The 28,000-nt window shown below is 44.6% G+C and overlaps 1 protein-coding gene across 1 annotated transcript in view; it reads right to left on the minus strand.

The window, feature by feature from the left end:
• LOC109890624 (zinc finger protein GLI2) overlaps positions 1-28,000 on the minus strand; it is a 70,262-nt gene that overhangs the window by 20,964 nt on the left and 21,298 nt on the right. The window contains exons 3-5 of the mRNA XM_020482584.2: positions 17,882-17,987; positions 9,777-9,976; positions 7,062-7,241 (exon numbers count right to left, since the gene is read on the minus strand). Coding sequence (XP_020338173.1) covers positions 7,062-7,241; positions 9,777-9,976; positions 17,882-17,987 — 486 coding nt within the window. The remainder of the gene's footprint in view (positions 1-7,061; positions 7,242-9,776; positions 9,977-17,881; positions 17,988-28,000) is intronic.

A 28,000-nucleotide genomic window follows, 5' to 3' on the forward strand; every position in this document is an offset into this window, starting at 1 on the left:
AAATGTATGGAGTAAAGAGTCCATTATTTTATTTAGGAATGTAGTGAAGTAAAAGTAAAAGTTGCCAAAAATATAAATAGTAATGTAAAGTACAGTTACCCCCCAAAAATGACTTAAGTAGTACTTTAAAGTATTTTTTACTTAAGTACTTTACACCACTGCTCATAATTGAGAGAACCTTTGAAAGAGAAGCCACGTTCTCCTGTTTCATAATTTATCCTGTCAGTAAAGTGCAAAAATACACTGAATATCACAATATAGTTTTGTAACTTGTCCGTTGAAGTGAATGTAATGATTTTGAACAACATAGTAATTGTATAACTTTGTACTAGATAAAAAACGCATGTCGAGTGTAAAGTGAAATGATGGAGGGGAATTCCTTTGATCTAGAAGAAAACAAATAGTTAACTCCTGAACATTTTTATATAAAAAAAAGACACTCCTGACAATATCCTAAGGATTTAGAGAATGTAATGTTGCAACTGTGAGGTTTAATAAATTTGTAATTGTTGTACTGTAAATGTTAGAAAAGCTGCTAGCTTAGAGCTAGCTCCGGTTAGCTTTTGGCTAGTTCCGGTCAGTTGGTTGCTAACTTCGGTTAGCGCTGTGCTAGCTTGTTCAGTCATTTTTCAATAATTAGCATTAATCTCAGTTGCAATAGTCTTGTCTTTCTATTATCCCTTCTTACACTTGGGTGAATGTATGTTGAGCATGGGTATAAAGTAACTTCTAATGAGTTATACCAGTCTTTAAAAGTTGTCATGCTTTAGAGTCTCCTATGGGGCTATAGTGAGCAACAGTCAACCACATAATTATAACCTAAACAAGTGCATTTCAGTTAAGAGTACATGTGTGTGGGGTATAAATGTAAGGAATTTTTGGATTAGAATTCGATTGGAATGTAATCATTTTTATGTGTGAATTTATGTATTTTTGACATGTTTATGAAATAATATGTCAGGGATTTATGAGACAAATGATTAAATACACCTTAAAGAAAACAAAACAAAAAATGTAAATGCAATGAAAAGACAGAAAAAAGACGATTTGTACTTGAGAAAATGTTGAATAAGATAATTGAGAGAACCTTTGAAAGAGAAGCCATGTTCTCCTGTTTCATCATTTATCCTGTGTTACAGGAACGATTATCTGCTCCACCAGTCCCAAAACTGGGACCTGTAACACATGCATTACATACAGTATATATACAGTACCAGTCAAAAGTTTGGACACACCTATTCCTTCAAGGGTTTTTCTTTATTTTTTGTATTTTCTACATTGTATAATGATAGTAAAGACATTAAAACTATGAAATAACACATATGGAATCATGTAGTAACCAAGAAAGTGTTAAACAAATCATTTTAGATTTTAGATTCTTCAAAGTAGTCACCCTTTGCCTTGATGACAGCTTTGTACACTCTTTGCATACTCTCAACAAGCTTCACCTAGAATATTTTTCCAACCGTCTTGAAGGACTTCCCACATATGCTGAGCACTTGTTGTCTGCTTTTCCTTCACTCTGCGGTCCAACTCATCCCAAACCATCTCTATTGGGTTGAGGTTGGGTGATTGTGGATGCCAGGTCATCTGTTGCAGTACTCCCATCACTCTCCTTCTTGGTCAAATAGCCCTTACACAGCCTGGAGGTGTGTTTGGTCATTGTCCTGTTGAAAAACAAATGATAGTCCCACTAAGCGCAAACCAGATGGGATGGTGTATCGCTGCAGAATGCTGTGGTAGCCATGCTGGTTAAGTGTACCTTGAATTCTAAATAAATCACGACAGTATCACCAGCAAAGGACCCCCACACCATCACACATCCTCCTCCATGCTTCACGGTGGGAACTACACATGCGGAAATCAGACCAAAGGACAGATTTCCACTGGTCTATGTCCATTGCTCGTGTTTTTTGGCTCAAGCAAGTCTCTTCTTCTTATTGGTGTCCTTTAGAAGTGATTTCTTTGCAGCAATTCGACCATGAAGGCCTGATTCACACAGTCTCCTCTGAACAGTTGATGTTTAGATGTGTCTCTTACTTGAACTCTGAAGCATTTATTTGGGCTGCAATTTCTGAGGCTGGTAACTCTAATGAACTTATCGCCTACAGCAGATGTAACTCTGGGTCTTCCTTTCCTGTGGAGGTCCTCATAAAAGCCAGTTTCATCATAGCACTTGATGGTTTTTGCAACTGCACTTGAAGAAACTTTCAAAGTTCTTGAAATGTTCTGTATTGACTGGCCTTCATGTCTTAGAGTAATGATGGACTGTCATTTCTCTTTGCTTATTTGAGCTGTTCTTGCCATAATATGGACTTTTACCAAATAGGGCTATCTTCTGTATACCACCTCTACCTTGTCACAACACAACTGATTGGCTCAAACACATTAAGAAGGAAATAAATTCCACAAATTAACAAGGCACACCTGTTAATTGAAATGCATTCCAGGTGACTACCTCATGAAGCTGGTTGAGAGAATGCCAAGAGTGTGCAAACTGTCATCAAGGCAAAGGGTGGCTGCTTTGAAGAACCTCAAATATAAAATATATTTTGATTTGTTTAACACTTTTTTGGTTACTACATGATTCCTACATTATTCCCTATGTGTTATTTCATAGTTTTGATGTCCTCACCATTATTCTACAATGTAGAACATAAAAATAAAGAAAAACCCTGGAATGAGTAGTTGAGTCCAAACTTTTGATTGGTACTGTACACACACACACACACATATATATCCCACACCATGCTTGATCTATAGTGGCTATCAGTTTAACCTTTTAATGCCATGTATGTAGCCTGCTTTCTGCTCCTCCCCCTATCGCTCACTCCAAGCCAATTTAAAAGCCCAGTGTCTCTCTCTCTCTCCCTAAGGGACGGCACCCACTTTACCACTGTGAGATATTACGAATGTTTGCAAATATTTGTGTTTATTTCATACAGGCAGAAATAATTATATAGAGTCAATCTTTTTTTCCTCACTATCATTGTGTCATTTCCCCATCCTACCCTGCCCAACTCTGTGCTATTTCTGGAGCTCCAGCGAGAGAGACAGACCTAGAGGAATGCTCCAGCTCAGCCTAGCCTCTAGCCCAGCCTGGGACTGGGTGATGGATGCTAACGCAGCCTCCCTCCGACACCCAAACCCCCTGGGAAAAGAGCAGCACTATCAATAAGTGCTCAAGATTGATTCCCAGCTAATACAGTAAACAATTTGTCTGAGGTGATGGAAACCGAGCCTGGCAGAAGATATTGTTGCAGTAAAATAAACTCATCTCTTATCCGGTGCTGGAATTATAGCAGGGGAAGGAAGTAAAGCAGAGGACGGATACGGGGATGGAGATGAAAGATGAAAATAAAAAACATAAACCAACAATCCTCAAAGAACTTTAATGTGCCCTAGTGACACACATTTTCAACGTACACAGTCTAAAATTTCAATAATACAAAATGCTCCCAAACAAACAGCTTCTATTCTGTTTGAAAAGATCTTAGCTCTGTTGTCTTTCAAAATCGATGCATCGTAAATGGCAACCTATTTCCCTACATAGTGCACCACTTTTGACCAGGGCCTTATGAAGGGAATAAGGGGGCTATTTGGGATGCACCCATTACACCTCATTAAGATTCAGTGTAAAGGATAATACATCTAAGCCTAAATAATGTACTTGAATTAAAACAGATCAAAATCTCACTGTGATCGAAATAACATTCTGTACTTCACTTTGGTAAATGAGGCCAATTTAGAGAATTGATTTCAACTGAAATGCATGCAAAGTGTTTTTGATCGGTCTTATGTCCATGGTTTATAATGTGCATTTTGTCACAGTGTATTTGTATACGTCTCTAAGCTACCTGGTCATACTTTGAAAAATGACAAGGTAGGATAAAAATTACATAATAACAATCCAATAATTACTTAATGAAAAAGTGCCACTGTGTTTAATTTGCTACTAGCCAGGTACAGTAGTTACTGTAACCAGCTGTTTAAACATATTTTAAGGATAAAAGCCTTAAACTGTATCGGTAATGGCATTTTGTAAAAAAAAACACCAAATCACAGGTGAAATTCATAAAGCTGGTTATCCTCTAATTTCCTATGATATGTAACCGGTGTGCTTCTGGAGTCCGTTGCTCTAGGGGAGCCAGTGATGTCAGCAGGAGAGCCAGTCAGCCAGTTGTTCAGGGCTCAACAGGTGCTAGACATTAGCAGTGGTGTTAGTGGAGCCAGTCCAGAGCAACAGTGTCATTAGGACCTGTGGGATAATAACCAAAGACACTGCAACCGGACGTCCATAATGGCTCAATAACATGTGTTGCCAACACCAGGCACTGCACCAGCAGCTCTACACAAACAGTGCCTCGGCTGATTAAACTCAGGCTACTGTACCACCACAGAGAATAACATGCTGAGCCATTATTCTTAGCAGAAGCTCTAATGGCTAACTGTCATTTCTACATTTGATCTCCAATACAGTAACACACACGTGCTCAGTTTTAGTGTTTTGGGACTTTTGGAAATGTCCTGGGACATATTGACCAGGGCTGGGGTCAATTTGAATTGAAGGCAGTCAGTTCAGGAAGTAAACTTGAACAACAACAATATATTTTTTTAAATGCATCTATTTTCAATGACTTCTCAATAAACAGATGAGTAGAAGATATTTATTTTTAAAGTTTCCCATTTACATAAAAATACAAATAAATCACTTTTAAATTAAAATGGATCTCAGCCCTGAAAGGGACTCCACCACTGTCTCTCAGGGGATATTTCTGCTGTCAAACGTAGTATAAATACATTTCTCACATGAGCTGTTAAAGACATTGAGCACACGATCGGGGGAGGGGGTTCGTGTTGGAGAATACGTGTTGTAATTTAGCGGTAGTTAACTAGTTAATAACTCAGGTTCATCCCCCCCCAAAAAAAGCTGAGGTGAATTTAGCCCTTAGTATTTACATTGCATTACTGGCTCTATAGTTTCAGTGACTGGGACAAGCCATTCAGAAATGGCAGCCTTATTTATCTGTGTTAGCGGCTCACCTCAGGGGAGATGTGTTTATTAATGTGCCACTTCCCCTGATAAATGAGGTAATGGAAAGCCGGGCCTGGCGCTCACCACACCTCTCCTCGTCCCCCCGCGCAGCGCCTCCCCTTTCCCCTGTGATTTATGTCAGCAAGCCAGGCACCAGGCAGCGACCGACCGACTGCTAGGCTGTGTGTGTGGACAACCGACTGCTAAGTTGTGTGTGTGGACGACCGACTGCTAGGTTGTGTGTGTGTGAAGTGGACCCCTCCTCCTCCAGAGGCTGGGCTGGCCTTGAGTCCTGAGTGGCCACGTCACTAAATAAGGCTGGCTCTCACACTCACAGCCTGCTCTGGCCAGGCCTCCTGGAGAAGCTGTGTGAGCCAAAGTGTCTGTGGTCTTACTTAAACTTTTTTTCTCCTGGTAGTTAAGGTCCATTGTGTCTCTGTGTAGCATAGATATTACACTACTAACAAGCCAAATGCATCATACAGTACACAGCATTTGTCTTGGGAGCTGGGCTACAGAGAGGCCTGCTCAGTGTATTTCACTGTTTGGGAATTAAGTTATGACAGTTTTTATACGCACAGCAAGCTGAGGCCTTTGGCTGCGTGCCCCTGGTTGGCCTGAGCAAGCAGAAGCTTGGCCCAGACACAATGCAGCACAACAGCTCATTCAGAACCCCGGGCCTGCTGGATGCTGTAGAACTCAGAGACTGGAGGACAATGTTTACTCTCTCACAGTACACCCAGGTAGACCGACTAGCCTCAGAGCAATAATTGAACTTGTACAGGACAGGTAGCAAAACTCACTGTCTGTGTGTCAAATCAAACCCTACCCTTCACCTGGGGCAGAGGGGCCCGATCTCTCTTTCTCTGAGTGTTTGGCGCGAAGTGTGAGCTGCTTGAGGCGACATCTATGGGGTGAGTTGTGTGTTTTATCGGCAGTGGAAGCAGTAGTGGTAGTAGCTACCATAGCAACACTGGTAGCGGTGAGCCTCATATGGTGACGGATCAGGGCCGACAGTGTCTCCTATTGCCTTAACGTCTTTCGGGATTCCTGTAAATGTCACGCAGCGATACAGTAAAAGGCAAGTGAATATCAGTGGCTGTCCTAATCTGAACCCATCTGTTATATAGACACAGTCAACTCGTTTGATATCCACGCTTCTGTATCGGGTGGTTTTTATTGTCGTGTTCCCTCACACCACACTATAGCCTAATGGGTAACGCCACTGCACGGTAACACTATCCCTGTGTATAATAGTCCGTCTCCCCCTTAGACACCACTACCCTTTTAAGGTGACAGAGGTAGTTGAGGATGAAAGTAGGCATTCATTACATTGAAACATATTTCTGACCCAGGCGCCCTCTGCCTCACCCCTCCTCCCCCTGTCCCCCTCCTCCCCCTGTCCCCCTCCTCCCCTCTGAATGAGCAACCTCCTCCAGTAAATGTCGTCTCGGTACAATCAGGTCTGTAGTTTATGGAATGTCCTGGCACAGACTTGAGAGAGGGAAAATACTTACTGAAGCTATACTGTGGTTACAGTACCTGAGGGCTTCTTGCCCTTTGAAGTTGTTTGTAATGAAAAATGTATAAAAGCCTTTTTTTTTAATGTTCTGCTGCCTACAGTTCCATTGATCTGGGGTTTCATCATTCTCCTAAGGTGAGGTCGTTGCAATCTCAGGGTTGCTTTTAAAAGTTAAGTACCTTCCTGCCACCATATCATAGTCTTAGAGTACACACTGGTACCAACAGAGGAAGGGGCAGGGGACACAAAGAAAATCGTTCCCCTAAAATGAATGTTACAATTCATACCCACACACTTCCAAGGGTGGAAGTCTGGGAACTGGCGAAGTCTGAGAACTCCCCACTGTAAATCACCAGGAATTAAGTGAAAAAATACTCGTAAAAATGTTTCCCCTTTTGTTCCCATGCATTCCAGCCCTTCCCACACAGACAGTATCAACCTGTTGTAGATACAACAGATATACGGTAAAGAGGAGTGGGCCTCTGTGGTCCCAGTCTAACTCACCATCCATGGGGGTGATGTAGTCTGGCAGGTGTGCAGCTGCCGCCCCACCCCCCTGCATCAGCAGCTCTCCGTAGGGGTTACGGTGGCTGGCCATCAGGTGGTAGTACTCAGCAGGGCTGGCTCCAGGAGGGGGAGGGGGCAACCCAAACAGACCCCGCTCTTTCAAGTGTTCATGCGCCACTGCAGGGGGAGAGGAAGGAGGAGAATGAGGGAGGGAAGACCGACATTAAAGGAGAGGAAGGAGGAGAGGAGGGTGAGAGAGTGAGTGAAGGGAGGAAGGAGGAGACGAGGGAGAGAATGAGTGAGGGGAGGAAGGAGGAGACAAGGGAGAGAATGAGTGAGGGAAGACAAGAACATTGCAGGGAGAGGAAGGAAGGTTTAGGGGGAATGAATGAGATGAAGAGAGAGAGATAATGAGTGAGGGGGGAGAAAGACATTCCAGATTCCAGCCCCGGTCGGTCTACTTGGTCTCACCACATGCTGCCAGAGCCGTTTGAAAAGGGTTAGGGTTAGGATTGGCGACATCATGGCCCTGTCCTAGGGAGACATTATCTACATCCCAAATTGCACCCAATTCCCTATATAGTGCACTACTTTTGACCTGGGCTCTGATCAAAAGTAGTGCACTATATAGAGCATATAGTGCCATTTGGAACGCAGTCATTGATGCAGGACAAGAGGAACGGGAGGGAATGGGAGGGCTAGGCTGGCTGGGCAGTGAGGTTAGTGATGTGCAGTGAGGCGTGTCAGAAGTCCTGCAGATTAAGGAGAGAGAGAGCGAGAGAGAGAGAGAGAGTGAGAGACAGCGAGAGAGAGAGTGAGAGACAGCGAGAGAGAGAGAGACAGCGAGAGAGAGAGAGAAAGAAAGGGCCCCACTCAATATTCCTCCACATTTCCTCCAACTCAGAAACAAAGTAATGTGGGGTTTCTCTCTTTGAAAACACACACACACACACACACACACACACACACACACACACACACACACACACACACACACACACACACACACACACACACACACACACACACACACACACACACACACACACACACACCCTGAAGGAGCACCCTGAATCCTACAGTGACAATGGTGTTAGTCTGTTAACAACTACACCCAGTAAAGCCCTTTTAAAAGTGTCAGGGGCAATAAGAGTTGGATATGGCCTATAGTTGCTGTTGAATAGCAGCACTCTGTCCCAGAGGCTTCCAAAGTCCATCTGTTTCTCCAGGAATTAAGAAGGATATATCTGCTCTGTTTATAGTTTGGGTCAGGGTCCAGAGGAGGAAGAGACCAGGACTCCCCTCTTTTTCTCTCCCCTCTCTCTCTCCCCCTAATGTGTCACCTCTCCCACTGGAAGTGATCTTTCAGACACAATTAGGCCGTGCTGCGCTAAAAGAAAACAGACATGTGCTTGTACTGACTTCATATAGCAGAACCAGACCTTTATTTTCTCCTTCTCTCTCGCTCTCTCCTGGATCACACAACCACTTAAATGGAGGGAGTCACTTTGGATCAGCACAATGAGGAACATATCTTTTGAAGCAGTCCGATGAAGGCCCGAGCAGAGCTGAGCCATCCCTGCCGTGCAACTGTTCTTTTTTTCTCCAATCAAATGAACAGAAAGTCCATAGAAAGAGAATGTGAATGACGAATAGAACACAGCAGACTGGGCCCAAAGGAATCCCGAGGCCTGTCACTGCTAATGTCATGCTAATGGGATGTAGCGCAGACACGGCAATAAGAAAAGATCAGCAGAAACTCTGCCTGTTCTACCCCTGTTCTACCCCTGTTATACCCCTGTTATACCCCTGTTATACCCCTGTTATATGCGTTGGCCAGCGACTAAGAAGAGATTTTCCTGAAACCATTTCATTTCCATGGGTAGTGTTCTATATTAAATCAGTTTTAATTGAAAACTAAAAGAACAAAATCCAGACTGGAACACGGTTGCCCCTATTCTAGAAGATATAACAGTTGTTTTTGAAATGGCTCACATAGGAACATCAAACGTCAAACTAAATGTCCGCCGTCTCTCAATGAAATCCAAGGCCGTCTCTCCTCTCTCTCCAAACCACCTATTTGCGTTCCCTCAACCGAAAATAGCCTCCTTCATTTGCTCCCTCTTTCCCATGGCTTTATCACTGTGAGATCTCCAACCCTGCACTGCTTATTTAACTTTAAAAGCAGGACCACATTACTGTTGACAGACTGTAAAAGGTGATTTATTTCCTATTCTGGCTCCTCGCCTCCTCCCGTTATTGTAATTCAGCTCTGAGGTAAAGGGGGGAAAGTTGGGGGGAGTTCCATTGGGACTGTTTTGTTTGATCAATTTCCATGGCTATGGCTTTCCAATAACCCCCGTGTTATATGGAACACGTGGTGAGAAGAGGGAGGTCAGAGCTTCACAAAGAGCAATATGTAGCATATAAGACTAATTTATGCAACGATGTAGCACCGTCTCTATGTGTCTAACCTAATCTGAATGCCCCCTCAAACATGCTGTTTACTGACAATCACAACAGCAAATCCCCTCTCCGCACTGAAAACAATTGCGTAACTCTTCAGAAGTGAGAATCCTTCAATTCTTCACCAAGCTTTCAGTAATAGATCAATGACACAATTCCTTCTGTTGGGATCCACATTGTAAGGTGATGCTCATGGCAGTGAATGACCTTGGATGTTGCACAATCTAGGCATGCAGTTGAACTCACAGTCTGCAGGGCTGAGTCCGCGGGCCGCAGAGATCATGGACAGGGTTGGACTGCTGTGAATGGAGCGGAGGTAGTGCTCCATGTGAGGGTTGAAGTAGGGGTGAGCGGGGCTGAAGGGGGACTCCCCCGTTCCGGCTGCGTGGGGGGACAGACGGATCAGAGAGATGTCTGACATGACCGGGCTGCCACCTAGTCCAGGACTGGAGAGGAGAGGAGAGGAGAGGAGAGGAGAGGAGAGGAGAGGAGAGGAGAGGAGAGGAGAGGAGAGGAGAGGAGAGGAGAGGAGAGGAGAGGAGAGGAGAAAGAGAGAAAGAGAGAAAGAGAGAAAGAGAGAGAGAGTGCGTTATTATCTTAGTTCACGTACACTGTGGTTCATGGTGTATTTAGACGGAAACTATTGAACAGTTTCTTGTATCTCAAGTTCCTGTGATTTTATTTAAGTTACAATGGAAATATAAACAGTTACAAATTAAAGTAAAACAACGGGACCCTCTGCTGTATCTCACCTGACCTAAGTCCTTACATGACATAGCCTAAGGCCTAACCATTTCCCCATCTGATACTACAGAGCGGTGCAGACCGTGCTGCGTGATGCAGTCAGAGCACTCGTTCACACACACACACCTGAGACGTTTGTATAAGTGTATCAGCCAGCCAGGTCTAAGCCTGAATAATGAATCTAAGATGAATCTGATACGCTCTTTCTCCTTGCTCTGTGTCTATAGACTGGAATGAGAATGAGATCACGTCTAATATCATGGCCTGCATCCCAGATGGCACCCTATCCCCTAGTGCACTATAGGGCCCTGGTCAAAAGTAATGCACTGTATAGTGACTAGGGTGCCATTTGGGACGTAGGTCATTCCTCATCCTATCAGGGCTTTCATCTGGAAATACGTTGCAACAGAGGTTTCCTGTGAGATGGGGTCATGGAGCAGACTGTGTGTGTGTGTGTGTGTGTGTGTAACGCAACCATGCAATGTAATGATATTATAGCCCTACGGCATTACCTGATGTCGCACTAATTCACCCTAAGTTACCTCATCCACAGACAAATATACTGTAACATCAGGCAGGCAGGCAGACAGATAGACAGATAGACAAAAGGTTCAACCCTCAACATTAAAAGACGTTGGTCTGGCTCTGGCACTGTAGCTGGTTTCAGCAGTTCACCTGTCATTGTTCCTTTAATCCCAGACAGGGATGATATTGAAGATATATCAGACACCGTGTGAGTGATATGAGTTCTAACCTGACCCGGAGAGGAGAAAGTGAGGAACTCATGGCATGTCAATGCGAGGTGTGTCTCCTGCCTGGTTGCTGCTAGCTGTACAGATAGATCCTCTGACAGGCTGAAGATCAGAGGATACAGTAGCACACACCAGGTAGTGTATGTCTGAACCTCTGGGGTTGGAACCATGAGTCTGGAAAGCCAGACTACGCACTATGCAGGAGATACCAGACTCATTTTCCTTCAGCACACCAGAAACTAGTACATACTACCTCCATTCAAATATAGATATACCCAGACGGAAGACTTAAAGCAGGTTGAGTTTCTAGAGTTTCTCTAGTTACCCTATGAGAAATGAGTGTACAGTTTAGTGTCTGAAGCTGGAATCCTCATCTGTTTGTACTCTTTCTCTGAGACGCTTTTTGAATACAGACCCATATTGACCTCAATCTCTCAGTTATCCCCAGTACTGTCTGTCTCTAGGGGCCAGTTGGTCTGTGCTTGACCCAAAGTGAGTCCACTCCGTTTCCAGTAAATGCCCCCCAGACGACCAAGGCTTGTCTCAAAGCCAACTTTCTGCCATGGGACTTAGCTAACGGATGACCATAAAGGGCTCTGTCGTTGGCCTGAGAAGAAACAGATATTCCATACACAGAAAGCCTTTAGATTACTGGGCAACTTAAAACTTCAACTTGATATTATCTGCCTATAGCTCAGTTAGTCGCTCTAGCCACAGACCTTTTCATCTCCCTGAGTCTACCTGTACCATGGGAAGGAGTCTACTAGGTCCAGAGAGCCAAAAGGAATCACCAAAGTATGTGGACACCCCTTCAAATTCATGGATTCTGTCACGCCTGCTCTGGTGCTCAAAGGTGCCAGGCTGCCCATCATTACTGTCACGATCGTTATAAGGAGTGGACCAAGATGCAGCGTGGTATGTTTCCATCCTATATTATTGAATAGAAAACTTAAAGAACAAAACGAACAACCGAAACGTGCCTCTAATAATATGCTCAACAGGCAACTATACATAGACAAGATCCCACAAAGCACAATGGGAAAATGGCTACCTAAATATGATCCCCAATCAGAGACAACGATAAACAGCTGCCTCTGATTGGGAATCATATCAGGCCAACATATATACACAATTCCCCTAGATAGCCCACCCTAAATCACACCCCGACACAACCAACATAGAGAATAAACAGTTCTCTATGGTCAGAACGTGACAATTACGCACATCTGTCACCATCGTTATGCGCATCAGCACTTCATTGGACTCACCTGGACTCCATCACGTCTTTGATTGACTCCCCTAGATCTGTCACTTCCTCAGTTTCTTCCCCGTGTCTGCATTAATGTTGTTTTGTTTCCCTTGGCCAGACGCTGTCCGTATTTTGTTTCATGTCCGTTATTTATTAAATATTCACTCCCTGTACTTGCTTCTCGTCTCCCAGCATCTGTCCTCACAGATTCGGCTATTACAGCCATACCCGTTGCTGACAGGTGTATACAATCAAGCACAGAGCCATGCAATCTCCATAGACAAACATTGGCAATAGAATGGCCTTACTGAAGAGCTCAGTGACTTTCAACGTGGCACCGTCAGAGGATGCCACCTTTCCAACAAGTCCAGAGGTCAAATTTATGCCCTACTAGATCTGCCCCGGTCAAATGTAAGTGCTGTTATTGTGAAGTGGGGCAACAACGGCTCAGCCGCGAAGTGGTAGGCCACACAAGCTCACAGAACGGGACTGCCGAGTGCTGAAGTGCGTAGGGCGTAACAATCGTCTGTCCTCGGTTGTAACACACACACGAGTCCCAAATTGCCTCTGGAAGCAACGTCAACCCAAGAACTGTTCGTTGGGATGGATTTCCATGGCCGGGCAGCCACACACAAGCCTAAGCTCACCAAGCGCAATGCCAAACATTGGCTTTAGTGATGTAAAGATTGCTGCCATTGGACTTTGGAGCAGAGGAGACGCGTTCTCTGGAGTGATGAATCACACTTCACCATCAGCATACAATGACATTCCAGATGATTCTGTGCTTCCAACTTTGTGGAAACAGTTTGGGGAAGGACCTTTCCTGTTTCAGCATAACATTTCCCCCGTGCACAAAGCAAGGTCCATACAGAAAAGGTTTGTCGAGATCGGTGTGGAAGAACTTGACTGGCCTGCACATAATCTTGACCTCAACTCCATCGAACACCTTTGGGATGAATTGGAAGGCCGACTGCAAGCCAGACCTAATCACCCAAAATCAGTGCACTAATGCTCGTGGCTGAATGGAAGCAAGTCCCCGCAGCTATGTTCCAACATCGAGTGGAAATCCTTCCCAGAAGAGTGGAGGCTGTTATAGCAGCAAGGGGGGGGACCAACTCCATATTAATGCCCATGATTTTGGAATGAGATGTTCGACGAGCAGGTGTCCACATACTTTTGGTCATGTAGTCTATGTAACATTGTGACTCGAGAGAGAGAAGCCAACGGTCGTATTCTATTGCAGCAATACAGTGTGATTGCGTCACGAGTGAAGCAAGACCTATTGTTGAATTTGAAGGAGATAACGATCTGATTGATAGTTAAAATGCCTCAACGTCATTAACCCTCGCAGCACCATTAACTATTAACACGTCATCCGCATGAACTGGCAAGACCTTGTCATAGAATACCCCGGGGTTGCCGGGGTTACAGTAAGCTATTTGCATAGGACCTGAGATGTTCGTATATCATAACAATAGCAAGCACCTACATCAGGCATCAGTCCCGTCACAAGATCATAGACCTGAATAGATTTAACTGACTTTTAAATATGAATCACATAAATATTGATTTCTTTAGCCAGCAGTCATGCAAAAAACGAGAAATGCTTAACTTAAACAAAACCCTCGTCCACAAAGAAGAGTAGGCCTTTACTTAAAATGATACGATGTAGAGAGAGCAGCACCATAAATAAGTAATACAATATTCAAATGTTAAAGGCCCTCCCGTGGAATGGTTTCATCATTACTCTGCGGAGGCCTGGGCTTCAGATGCGACAGGAGCTTCAAACATACAATGCCAGGCTGTGGAGCGTATCTGGGCCTGGCGCCCGGTGGGTGTGAGATCAGGGAGGTTGTGGGGTTCTCAGTCGCCCTGCAGAGCAGGAGGCTCCTCCAGTCCTACCCTGGCTGTTAGGACTAGACCAACGAGTTGCTAGCCTAGCCTATACAGTTGTATACTTGTTCTAATTAGTCCACTTAGTGTTCTGTCTGAAACACTTTGGGTAATTGAACAGTGTATGTTATCCCCCGGCTGTTCAGTTGACGGTGGTTTTATATAGGCTGTCTGGATTTAAAAGTGTGCTCAATATGAGATATCAGTTGTATAATGAGGTGTGGATAATAATGTGTGTGTGTATGCTTTGTGTGTGTGTGTGTGTGTGTGGTGCATGTATGGCTGGTGTGTGTGTTTGTGTGTGCCTGTCTGTGTGTGTCATCACCCTGCGCTGGGGCTCTGCGGTGAGCGACACTAGAGATGAATTACAATGTGACGGTGTCTCCTCTGTAGCTACCTCAGTGCTGGAGATGTGATTTAGATAAATCACATCGTCCACGCAGGGCTGGAATGAACTACTGCTGTAGATGTATATGGGCCTGGACTGCAACATGATATGGATGATTTGGGCTTAAACTTAGCATGCAATACTTTCAGCAGTTCCACATATGCAGAAAGAGGGGGGGAATTGACTTACAACAAACAGTTGTTTTGTGGGGTTTGAAACAATGAAATGTTAACATATCACTATTTCTGTGGACACAACCATCCTTTGTTGACTCGGGTCAGCACGGTATTGCTCCCAGTGGCGGTCAGTGCCGTTTATGATGAGGGAGGACAATTTATATATATTATTTTTACAACATAAGTGCGCACAGGTCAAGAGAGCTTATCTACGGTGTAATCATTAGTCCAACAGATGCAAACGAGAGTTTCTATTGGACAAATTCAGCTGTTTTTTTTTGCTTCCGTTTAAAAAAAACTTTTTCCAACAGAATCGGTATAATGAGTACACCCCTGATTACGCGTAAACACAGTTCACTTTCATAGCATCCAAGGTGTATTCCTTGGATGCTATGCTTTCAGTACTAGATTCATTCTGTGATCCTTTGATTGGGTGGACAACATGTCAGTTCATTCTGCAAGAGCTCTGAAAGGCTTCCTCTGGAAGTTGTCATAATTAGTGTCTATGGAAGGGGGTGTATTGAAGTCAATGGACCCAGAGAAGGAAGGAAGCAAGCTGTCCTCCGGCTACACCATGGTGCTATCCTACAGATTGCTGTTGAAGTTACAGTAGACCTTCATTACAAAACAGAGTGTTTTAATCAACTATTTGTTGACATGGGAATATATTTTGCATAGTTGTATCTAAAAAGTCACTTTTTAAATGTTTTAAAAATGTTATTTGTATTAAATTCACTGAGGAGGATGGTCCTCCCTTTCTTCCTCTGAGGAGCCTCCACTGACTTCTACCTACTAGGAAAGCTGGCCAACCTGTAGCATTATTTGCCGATTGATAAAACATCTACTAATTGTTGTGTTTAAAACTAGAGCTGACAGGTAAAACTGTAGAAACAGCACTGCCGTAATAACATTAGAAATAGTCTTGCTTGCCTGACTCATAGCGATCCACTGTGGGAAGAAACTACACGATTCGCCCTTTTTAAAAATGTACCTTCTGGGCTGACAACACTTTACCAATCAACCAAACAAGTCATCTCTGCAGAGTTGTTCCTGGTAGCTCTAAACAAACAGATGGGAAATGGGAATGAGACAGCGATTATAGAGTCGTTAGAACTGAAGTCACAGAGCAACAGAGCCAGAAGCTACAGTCTTAGGATATTAATGGGAATGTTGCACTCACTGGCAGCCTCTGTCAATGACTTGATCTGATCTTATAGCCCTGGGCAGTTTAGTAGACGTAATCCGCCTCATAGATAATAATGGGCAGACTGAGACACTGTTATTCCCCCCCCCCCCCCCCCCCCCCACCCCCCCCCCCCCCCCTAGTCTGGGATACTCAGGATGGGAGCAACAACATCTAAAGAAACTGAACCACAACTTGTGCACTTTGTTTTAATGATCATATTGATAAAGGTAAAAAAAAGAAAAAAAGATTCTCTCTGGGAATAATGCGTGTTAAAATGATGTCATATTCTCTCTGGATTGTCATTCGTTGGAAAGTACCTAACTATGCTGTAGCTGTGCTTATATCTTACAACAGGTGAAAAACTACTCCTAAAAAGTTTTGAGAGGTTTCTAGAACAGCCATGATTTGTCATAGTGTCATGAATGCCGGGACAGCTTGTGTCAACGCACACACTCCATGCGGGTGGTTTATATCACAGCTTCAGTCCAAGCTCCTGCATAGCTACCCGGCACAGCAAAGGAGGTTAGTATCCCCATCCCTACTGTTCTCGGTCTCTAGCTGAACCACTGCTTTGAGCCCAGGACTGCTCCTGTCCTCTCATTTGACAGTGATTAAAAATCTCTCCTCTATTACAGTAGAAAAACTCTTCCCACTTCCTCCCACTGCCGCTCTCTTCCTCCCCACTTTATGACAGCTGTGACAAAATAACCAGCCCTCTCATTATGTTATATGCAAACAATGATAAAGGGGACTGTATGGAGATGTCATGTTCGACAATCAAGCAGGGGACCTCTGACACGCAGCCACCAGCGTATAATAAAGTGGGCCTGACTGCCGCGTCTCCTCGACAAATGACACCACACTTAATTTGCTGTGCAATGTTCCTGTAATTAGAGTGAATTTGGCACAGGCACGGGGAAAGACAGCTAGATCAAGGTCTTGATGAATTAGGGGTCCACTGTCAAGATCAAATCACATTAATCAAGGTGGCCGTGTGTAGAGACAGGTTTTCTTCCCCATCTACTTCCCTGGTGCTGTGATAAATAGCCCTGCTGAAGCCAGGCAAACAGTATGTATCACCATCAAATCTACTGAATTGAAATGGAAATTAAGCCGAACACTATTTCCAGAATTTGATGGACTTTTTTGTGTTTTACTACTATCGTTGTTAAGATAAAGATAACGTTGTTACTATAGCAAAGTCAAAAAACGTTCTGGTTCAATTTCACTTGTTAAAGAACTGAGATGTTGCTACCAAACCATTCATGGCCACTACTAAGCAAGCTAAATATCCAACGGACAGCACAATAACCTGAAAGTTGAATGAAGGTACATGTAAGCATCATAGAACCAATTACGATACTGTATTGGAGACCTCTGTACTTGTACTGTGTGGGAGAGTAATGATGTTGTTTTCTTGGGACCAAACAGATTAGGTCCACTATGACACAGTAAGGAATATAGAGGACTGTTGTATTGTTGTACACTGTGTGTGTGTGTGTGTGTGTGTGTGTGTGTGTGTGTGTGTGTGTGTGTGTGTGTGTGTGTGTGTGTGTGTGTGTGTGTGTGTGTGTGTGTGTGTGTCAAGTCATTTGTGATGGATCCAGCCCTGTACAGCTAACTAATGGAAAGAGGCTGTGCATTGGCTGGCCACAGGCTTGTAGGTTGATACCTGGCAAAAAAGCAACGCTGTCCCCCATAATCATCAACTGTTATAGGAAATGAGAGATGTAAGGAACAATGTTAACATTCTGTAGGAAATGACATTGGATAGTAATTTGTAAAGATAATAATATTTCACCTGTGATATTAAATCTGGCCAACACTTTTGCTCTCATCCTTTAAAGGGAAGGTTGCCCTTTAAATACTATGCAGTGTTGGCTAAAACAAGGCAATCTAATAGCTAATTTCTATCTATTAGTGTAAACAGCTTGTGTATACAGTAGAGACCAGCCTGACTTACCCATGCATGGCATGTAGGGTGTGGGGTTCATAGAGGTATCTTCCCTCATGGTGACGCATGTCAATCGGGATGGGCGTGTGGAACGTCGGGAAGACGTGGTGAGGGGCTGCAGAACAGAGAAGAAGAGGGCGAGACGGAGAGAAAAATGGTTCAGACTCATAAATAAGAGCTGGGCTTTTCAAAAGCTTCGTTTCAAAGGCAAAACAGGGCTACAATAAAGCAACATGAATTTCAGAGCAAGCTGAGCAGTTTCGCCTAAAATATTGGCACTATCACACAAGAGGAGTGGAATAAATAAATAATCAAAGTCATCCTAAGAAATCCTACATCTTGAACATAAAAGATCTCCAACTGGGCTTTTGACAAAGACCTGCAGCTAGTCAGTCTTTGAACTAAGAGGGATGATGGACTGCATCAAGGAGAACTGGAGTCCCGACGCAAACTGGGCCTGACAGCATTGGGAAGAGGCTTCTTCTTCTAGCCCCCTGCAACAACACTACCCATCCAAACAGTAACAGCACCTCTGACGTCTGAGCAGGCGGTAGACAGTAGACACCGTAGACAGCACTGACTGGGTAGTATAGTGTACCCAGCTACTCACTCAGTCACACTCTAGTCTAAAGCATGCTTGTGAACATGACAGAATCAAATTCCCGAAATGCCACAGTATTATTTAGCTGTGAGACAAATTATTATTCAGGGTTATACAGGATTTACCCAATGAAACACACATGAAATAAATTGTAATTTAATTTACTTAAGATATATTAGTACATTTACAAAATATGTCTTAGTAAATGCTTAGTAATTGAAGCCGCTTTCTCAGCAAGGCTGTTGGAAGAGACCTAATTTTTGTTTAAGACACACAGATCATTTTAAGGTAGTTTTCAAAGTCACGTTAGTGTATTAGGGTTAGCATGAAACGGCTTTAAAAACAGCTTTACAGTCTCTTAACCAAAACCAGACCCAGGGACACAGGAATTGTATTATTTATGTCCGGAAACACAAGAGAGCACAGCTGGCCACGCATGGAAAATGGAAAAAAGCAAGGAAAAAAATAGAGGTTTTATGAGGGTCAGGTCATTTTTTATAAAACATTGGTGTTAGGCATTTCAAGACAAATTTGAGGGCCCCCAAGCAGACAGTCGAGGAGCAGGCCGGTCTCCAACCGGGAACTCCCCCCTGCTAAGGCACCGGTCAGTCTTGGATCCAAACCAACAGGAGGCATCCCTCCGCATGCGGCATCCCACAGCAGCTGGTCCTAATTTATGTTTTACAAGAAACTCCCTGGCTGAGATTGTTTCTCCATCCAGAACCTGTTGAAGTGAACGCTATGCTGTGTCAACTGTAACAGCATTGCCGTGTTTCACAGCAGAGATTTCTAAAGCAACCTTGGATGAATCTGGCCTGAGGGTGATCAAATGGAATTCAGTGAGGAGGTTAGAAGCTAAAGTCCCCCCACTATCTCTCTCCTGACCACACCTCTTTAATGGAGAGAGTGCTGGGCAGGCAGGTCACTCCTGAGGAGCTGAACAAGTTCTTTGTGTAGAGAGGGCAGAGTTTGTATAAGCTAAGGACACAGAGGTCAGAGGACAATGTGGGCGGAGAGGAGCCGGGCCAATCCTCTTATACTAGCATTCACAGAGGAGACCTCTGGTAATCTGGGCTGAAATAGGAGCTGTTCTGTCCACCCACCACCACAGAGTGGTTTCTGTAGTGGCCACAACTGTTGGCCTGTTTGAAGGGCTTAGTTGTAGTGGAGCTTTCCATTCTGGGAAGACTTGGAGCTCTTTCTAAACATCCCTGTATGAAAGCCAGTCGAGAGGGGACCTGCTTTACATCACAAACAGCAGTGAAGTACCTCGGACAAAACAAACAGTGAGAAGTCAAACCACTAGGCAGCACTAGTAAGGTCACGGGATATGTGTCATGAAGACCGTTGCCTTGTTTGCAAATACAGAAGTTATAGAGTTGCACATTTCACTTGGCAGGTCATGGATACTGGGCAGCATCCCATCGAGTCAGAAGAGACTGTTTATAAAGTGCTGAAAGGACAGGGCCGTTGGAAGACTGGTTCTATTTTAGCGTTGTTAGAGGGATCAGACTAGGAAGCAGGAGAGGAGTGGTGAGAAGCGCGAGGAGGCAGGAAGCGGGGGCTATTTCTGGCTCACAACCATCCATCACCGACAGGGCTGTATACAATGAGGAGAAGAAGAGGAGAAGAATGGTGCATCATTCATAAACAGTCCCAGCTTCGTTATTTAGTTCCCCGTCCTTTCAGTAACGTCCCACACCATGGAAAGAGAACACTCCGATTGCCAGACTGCGATCCAACCTCATCAAGACGCCACTTCACACCATTAAATCAGCTGACATGGTCACAGCTAATACACAGTCTTATATACACGCCGTCAAACCGTCACTCGTTTTCAGTTGTTCTCTTCAGAGCTCGACAATGTGTTTTTCCCCCTTTCTGTTTGAGATGAACTAGGACCTTAAATTTGCAGATCTAAATGGGCCTTTGGAGTAATTCCCCATTCAGCTGGTACCTACATCCTTCACTGAGGTGTAATCCAAGCCGCCCCCTGTAAAGTGTTCCAGTGGGGTAATATGGATGTTGACAGGCGAGCACTCTGACAACCGCGGCAGCGCCATATTTAATGTATTGTATTTGAATTATGTCCCTCATTCACCAGGTACACAATCTTCCCTGGCTTTTCTCGACAGTCTCCTTTTTTTATCACTGGGCTCAGTCGTAAAGATAATAAACTTCTGGTTTAAGGTAATTACTTAAATCAGGACAAACCTGTGTGTTAAGCAGTGCTATTAGGCGGTGTGGTGATTAATCAGACCTGTAGCGATGGTGTGATGCTGCTGGGTGATTACATCCACTGTGTAATCAGTCTCTGGGAGACCCTTGCAGTCGTTAAGTACCTAAATGACACAAACAGCATGCTAACAACACGCCGCTTGTATCGGGCCGTGGCGGAGGACAGAGGCCCATCAGGATGTTTGTTAATGCCAGCCAGGTAGCCACCAGCACAACGCAGCACAGTGATGCATGGAGGTTATTGGTAAGTGGCTCAGGACCCAGCTGGCAAATTCTGATAACTTCCCCCTTCTCTCCCTGTCCCGCAGCTCATGGTGGGGTAGTGTAAATATTACACTGAAGGTAACAATTCAAATTGACCAATAACAGGAAGGACATGGTGGAGCTTTTGGTGTAATTCCTTATAATCACATTTGTATTTTCAAAGCTTTAAAATTGAGAGGCTACTGAGAGCTATTCCGAAAGCCAATCGGAAAATCTAAAGCCGCTTGTTCCCCTGTCATCTCCCAGAGTGCCGTGCAGCATGAGGCCCTGTGTGTAACAGCAGTTGGCATGGGGTTTTGTAGTTAGGACCCCAGGCAGATTGTACTGGAGGTATTTCCTGTCTGAGTGAGGCTAATTTCCCCCCATCATTCTGCTAGTAAGACAGAAAAGCTTTTAATTTCACTGCTGAGGTCTCTCCTCCCAGGATATCCATTAATCCGAGTGAGCCTATTACGCCCTCCAGATCTGGGATCAGTTTGGACCTGAAACAAGAGGGATTTATTTTTGCCTGTATAACAGAAAAGCAATAGGACTGTCAACACCTGATGTAAGTATACGCTGACTTAAAGACAGACACAGAACGGATTCCACTTCTTATAATTGTGGGAATGTCCCTAAGTGGATGGATCTCTGTGTGAAATAGCATGAAGAGTTGGAACGTTTAAAAAATAAAAGAGTTTTCCACTATCGAATGTGTTAGTGCTCCAGGCCAGGCCAGTTCAGACAATGCAATGTACAGTCCGGTCCCATTAGAACCCAGTGTTTCTGCATGTGTGCGTGTGTGTGTTCTGTGTGTGTGTTCTGTGTGTGTGTGTGTGTGTGTGTGTGGAAGGGTGTGTATGTGACTATGAGAAAGTGAGAGGGCCTGCTGCGGTGCTCCACCAGATGTAAAAACAAATGTTATCACCCAAAGACTAATAGATGTGAGGGCCTAAGCACCGGGACATTCCAACACTGTTTCCCTCAGGGGGGGGATTGGGCCCAGTCAGTGAATCAGGTGAACGCATGCAGCCTCCTGAACTCTCCAGAGCGCTCGCCTTTTGTTCTCCCCCGCTGCGTGTGAACAATGGACCTGTCTGGGTGATGGAATAAACCCTGCTCAGGGTTGGTCAATCCCCCCACTGGTCCACTGAGCTGACTGGCTCAGGACGCCCATGCTGCCTCTTCAGCCTGCCTCGGGGCTCTCTCAGGGCTACGCTACAGACAGCGTCCCCCCCGAGTGGTGAAGCCTTTTTGTTGACATGTGAGAAATGTAATAGCAGGTATCCGTAAGGGATGGAATTAGTGGCTAACACTGTATGCACGCTTGTGGGATTAAAATAGCAGCTTGCAGTCTTTTTCATTGTCACAGTAAAGTCACTTTTCCCGGAATAGGTCAGTGAGTGTTGAGTGTGGTCACACCATGGTGTGGTGTTGGGAGCCTGTTCGCTCCGTCATGTTTAGGTGACCTAGTTCTGGCTACTCTTTGTCTCCTGTCCCACCTCGACCCCTCAACCCCTCGCTCCCCTATTATCCCCTCCCATAATTCACCCCCAACCATTATTAATGGTGCATTAACTTGGCCGGCACATTGAATGAGCCTGTTTGGTTTGCACCCACTCAACCACCCTAAGCAGTCACACAAAGAGGGCTATTATTCTGGTGTCAAAACATCACTATGGTGGAAAACGCCTGTCCCACACACAGGGGAGAAAGACACACAGAGGCCGGTCAGATAGATCCACTGCTACAGACTACGGAGAAGACAGACAGTGATCTGGTGAGGGGATGAGAGTTAGTTACAGCAGCAACGCTCCTCGTTTTCCATGTTGTGTTTAAAAACAGCTGTGGAGCATTATTGTTGTGCCTGCCTGCCTGTCTGTCTGCTGGAGTTTTGAATGTCAGGTGTACTTTGTTTTATGAGGTTTTAGATAAATTAAACAGAACCCCGGGCATGTTTCCATGACGAACACTTCAGAGGCGGAATATGACTCAGGCATGAGTCACTCACACAACAGCTTTAAAAGGCCCCCGCTGTGGTAGAACGCCACTAGAAGCCCAAGCCCTGCAGTACAAAACATTACTGAACACTACAGTAACTATGCGCTGTGGCTGTAGGACTGAATCGTGTTTTCAATTGAAAAGCAATGACTTAATATGATCAATCAGTCAAGTTACCATCCTTATTCTAGAACACAATCACATTTCTTAAGCCATATGTTTTTTCACCAGAGCTTGCATTTTTGTTGCTAGTCTCTAAAACTAAATAAAGCTCAGACACCAGAGAGAGGAAAGGTAAAAACAAACATTGGCCATCTTGAGACAAATCATATACCCTCAAATAACCACTCCTCTTAAATCACAATACTCTGTGGCATTGTGCAGACCTGCTGGAGTGGGGCCATTTCCTGTGTCGTGGGGACGGGCCTGTCCATCATGTTGTCAGACTACAAAGTGAGAGGAATGGCCTTGGAATGCTGACTCACACAGGTTCTGTCCCTACACTGTGCTCTGTGGGGCCCCGGACGGGTCCCAGAGGCCCCTAGTGTGCATGGCAGGTACAGATAACGATCTGTCGCAGTGACCCCTCTGATTCTCTGCTCCCTGCGTTCCCAGGTCACCCTATAACACGACTCCCGCTGGTACCCCCAGGGCGGGGCTCGTGATGCCCAAAGACTTTTTCATACGATTCAGAGATCAGCTGGCTGCCCCTCCTAGATCTCCGCTCGGTGCTGTCCTCTCCTCTCCTCTCAGCAGAAGAACATCACACAAGTTTACAATTAGAAGGTACGAACGTAGCTGAACATAGGATGGAAACGTTCCAAGTTCGTAAACAACTACCTTGATAAGGAACAGGAGAATAAAGAGAGTTAATGCCCTCATGGAACGTTTTCAAACATAAAGGGCAGAGTAAAGAGAACAAACACACACTGTTAATGAGAAACAAAACTCTGTTAAAACACATAAAGACCCAAAACTTGCTATTCATATGGCACAAAAAAAAAAGAGTCTCGCCTGCACCACACGTCAGGTGGGATCACAACAGTTAATGAGGAACGCCTGTTGTTTTTATTAAAGATGACCAACGCCAAAACATTTTCTACTAAAGGATTATTTCCCGAACATATGAAAATTGCCACAAAAGAGTTTGCATGAACAGGAAAAAACCCACTTAATACAGCCTTGCTGTAAAGAGTGTGTACTGGCAGCAGAGAAGTCAGACGCAGGAGAACGAAAACAGTTTCCGAACGGCGCGGTTTAATAACAAACCCACCGGAAAACAGAACTATCAAATGGGTACATAACCCAACGCACACCAGGACAGCCGTGAACAAGCACTGACAATAAACAGTCGCCGACAAGGACATGAGGGGGAACAGAGGGTTAAATACACAACATGTAATTGATGGGATTGGAAACAGGTGTGATGGAAGACAAGACAAAAACCGAAGGAACATGAAAAGAGGATCAGCGTTGGCTAGAAGGCCGGTGACTTTCGACTGCCGAACTCCGCCCAAACGAGGGAGAGGGACCAACTTCGGCGGAAGTCGTGACACTTGCTTTTTATGGAGAGATGACGGCAGGAGCCTGTAGCCTCACTAGCCTGTGAATCTCAGACCAGTGTTTCTGACTAGGACCAAGTATCGCTCTCCTGACCCTGCTCCGCCACTGCCTTGCTTTCATCCCCCTTTCTTTGGACATTGCGACGGGAGCCTGCTCCATTCTTGCTCCAGCTCTGCCTGTGTCGTGCTCACTGCTGTCGCTCTCATTTCAGCACTAAGCAGCAGGCCAGGCCACACATCGAAACAGCCAACGGGGCTCAGCCAGGAGGATACCTCCACTCTAGTCTCAGAACCCTGGCCAAGAACTTCAGTCACATCCTTTGACATGTTCTGTAGTCTGGCTGCAGTAGCAGCTGCTTGTCTCTGTGTGTCAGTAGGCTACATCTCGCCTAGCTTTCCTTTGGTCGTGCACACTAGACTATTCAAAACATTCTGGCAAATATTGTTGAACAAGCCCTGTGCACACTTGCAACATTATGGGCCTGGATGAGGCTGGGGCCAGGCCTTTATTAAGACTGCAGCAGTGACTTGACTCCACCACCCTCTCCAGCCATCCCTCTCTTACACATCCCCAATAGGACACCCCTGACCCCTGTAATTCAGGGGCTGAATACCAATGGCAGGGGCACACAAACCAAGCAAACAGAGCAGTGTGTAATGATAGTGCTTAGTCTGGGAAAGTGGCTGGCTACACAAAGAGAGAAGAGTACACAGTCAAAACACGGAACTCAAACCTCTCATCTAAGCGAGTATAAGATTAACAGAGATCTCAACAACTCACAAATCAGATGGGGGATATTTTAACAAGAGATTCAAACAATGGAAAAATCTTTTTTTTTAATTAAGCAATCAACTAAAGCAGTGGTAGGCAAAGCATGTTACACCAACAATTAGTCTACAGAAGGACCATTGGCCTACTGAGAGCATCAGAGACAGTAATAACAAACACGACACTAATTTCATCCATTTGTCGTATACCTTAATCAACATACATGTACAGAAAGAACATTGACATGTATAATCCAATATTCAAATAAAAGCCCATTAGATAATTTTGCTACTCTAACCTTCTACTGCAGTGGTCTAAATCAGGGTCACACAGAGTGATACTTCACACCTCACACACGTGGTTATGGGCTTAATAAAAGAAGACACCTGTACCATGTCAGATATAGAGTTGAAATGTGTTACATTTTGAGTTTGCATCCCAATATTACACTTTATATACATCACAGAAGGCTGAAATATAACAAAATGGTTTGACATTGAAACCCCAGATCTACGTTGTTTAAATTATTTTTTATTAATTATGAATAACATTCCACCCATGAGGCCAAAGAGGGCGCTTTTGGTCATTGACTGCAGTAAAGGGCTACAATTGAGAAACCTCATTCTGTAACGTTTGTCGTCGGAAGGAGACCAAGGTGCAGCGTGGTAAGTGTTCATGATTCTTTAATTACTCAGCACACCAAACAAAAACAAACTTCACGTTCTGCAGGCTTCACAGAGCTAACAAACAAGATCCCACAAACACCAAAAGGAGAATGACAACTTATATGTGATCCCCAATCAGAGACAACGATAAACAGCTGCCTCTGATTGGGAACCACACTCGGCAGAAAACAAAGAAATAGAAAACATAGAAAGAAATAAACTAGAATGCCCACCCTAGTCACACCCTGGCCTAACCAAAATAGAGAATAAAAGCCTCTCTATGGCCAGGACGTGACACATTGAAGTTTTCCAAATAATACTACAATCTTGAGCTGCACTCTCAAAAGAAAGAACAGAACAGTGAAGGTTTTTATCGACTGAGACCCTGTTTGTGAGTTGTCCTCAGACTCAGCTACTATCAATCTTACCAATCTTACCACTTTCTCATAATTACATGGACTAGAGCTCAGTGATTCCAGTATAATTTGAGAGAGGAAGGGAGGAATCCCCTTGATTGTGATACGAGGGGAGAAATCATGGGTCCTGCTGGTTAGAGAGCGAGGCTCACTAAACCCTGCTTGCTGCATCACACCAGTGTGTGTGTGTGTGTGTGTGTGTGTGTGTGTGTGTGTGTGTGTGTGTGTGTGTGTGTGTGTGTGTGTGTGTGTGTGTGTGTGTGTGCATGACTATGGGGCCATAGCCAAAGCAGAGAGAATGCTGCTGTGCAGGACTATCAGTTCTACTCTGGTTACACCCCAGACGCTGGGTCGGCTCTGTACAACTACAACCTCCAACCACTAAACGGGTAATAGAGCTGACAGGTTGTGAGATATGATTGAGTTTTGCCTTCAATGAGAAATGTGTCATTACACCCACAGCTCAGAGACGAGTTTTTCCAAAATGTGTTCCCGCTGTGTTTTTAGTGGAGTTCCAACCGCATGGGGTAGAGATAATATTTAAATGAAAAAGCCAGCGTATCAAGTAAGTTAAATCATACAGATTTTGTTGGTCAAATTATTTTATTTTGTTAAATATGCGTATCAGTATTTGATCTTGAACTCGAGCCAATGTAGAAAAGGTCCATCCATCCCTGCCCTGTTTTTAACACGCTGTTCAGTGAAATCTGCAGGACTGCTAGCCAAGTCATTAGCTAGTGAAAACAGATCAATCTCTCACTATTTAGTCTTCTTTCACCTTCTGACTTTCTACATCCTCCACCACCGCGATCAATGGAAACCCTGTGTGCGACCCAAATGGCACCCTACTACCCTATGGGCCCTGGTCAAAAGTAGTGCACTAAATAGGGAAAAGGCTGCCTTTTGGGATGCAGACCCTATGCCTCGGTTTGCCCTCCCTGCCACTTCACTCAAGGGCCACTGGGTATTTTGACTTTCTCCATTGGAATCTCCTTCCCCTTCCCTTCTCGTCCCAGGCCTTTTTTAGGCAGGCAGACTCACTGATGATGGGGGATCAGGAGGAGTGGCAGTGACGGGAGGAGGAGAGGAGAGGGAGAGAGGGAGAGAGAGAAACCCCCATTTGGGGGAAGTACAAAGGGTCTCATTGAAAGGCAGGTCTTTCGTCAACCCTGAGGGGAAGAGACGTTCATTACCGGAGGGGAATATGGTCACCTTCGTTGGGCCTAGATTTGTCAGTTCCACTGAAGGTTTGTGGGACTTCCCAGCTCTACTGGGGCCTAGATTTGTCAGTTCCACTGAAGGTTTGTGGGACTTCCCAGCTCTACTGGGGTTTAGCCGGAATTTTGGAGGCTGACTGACTTGAAGTTCCAACATTTGCAAGGGGGTACTTGTTCTGTGTTTTATGGACTATAACTCGATTGATTAACTAAACTATTTGATTATTGCTTTCACATTATCAGTGTACATTATACACGTATGTATTTACTGGAGGGGTGTGAGAGCGTTGAATCTAATGCTCAAGAAATGTATAATACATTTGGCTTTGGTCTGGGTTCACACTCCAACTAAGAGCATTTAATTGGAGTCTTTTTCATTCTCTCTGGTTCTCTCGGAGAGAGAACAAGGCTTGCTA

This window comes from Oncorhynchus kisutch, linkage group LG5 (assembly GCF_002021735.2).
Source record: "Oncorhynchus kisutch isolate 150728-3 linkage group LG5, Okis_V2, whole genome shotgun sequence".
NCBI classification, from domain to species: Eukaryota; Metazoa; Chordata; class Actinopteri; order Salmoniformes; family Salmonidae; genus Oncorhynchus; species Oncorhynchus kisutch.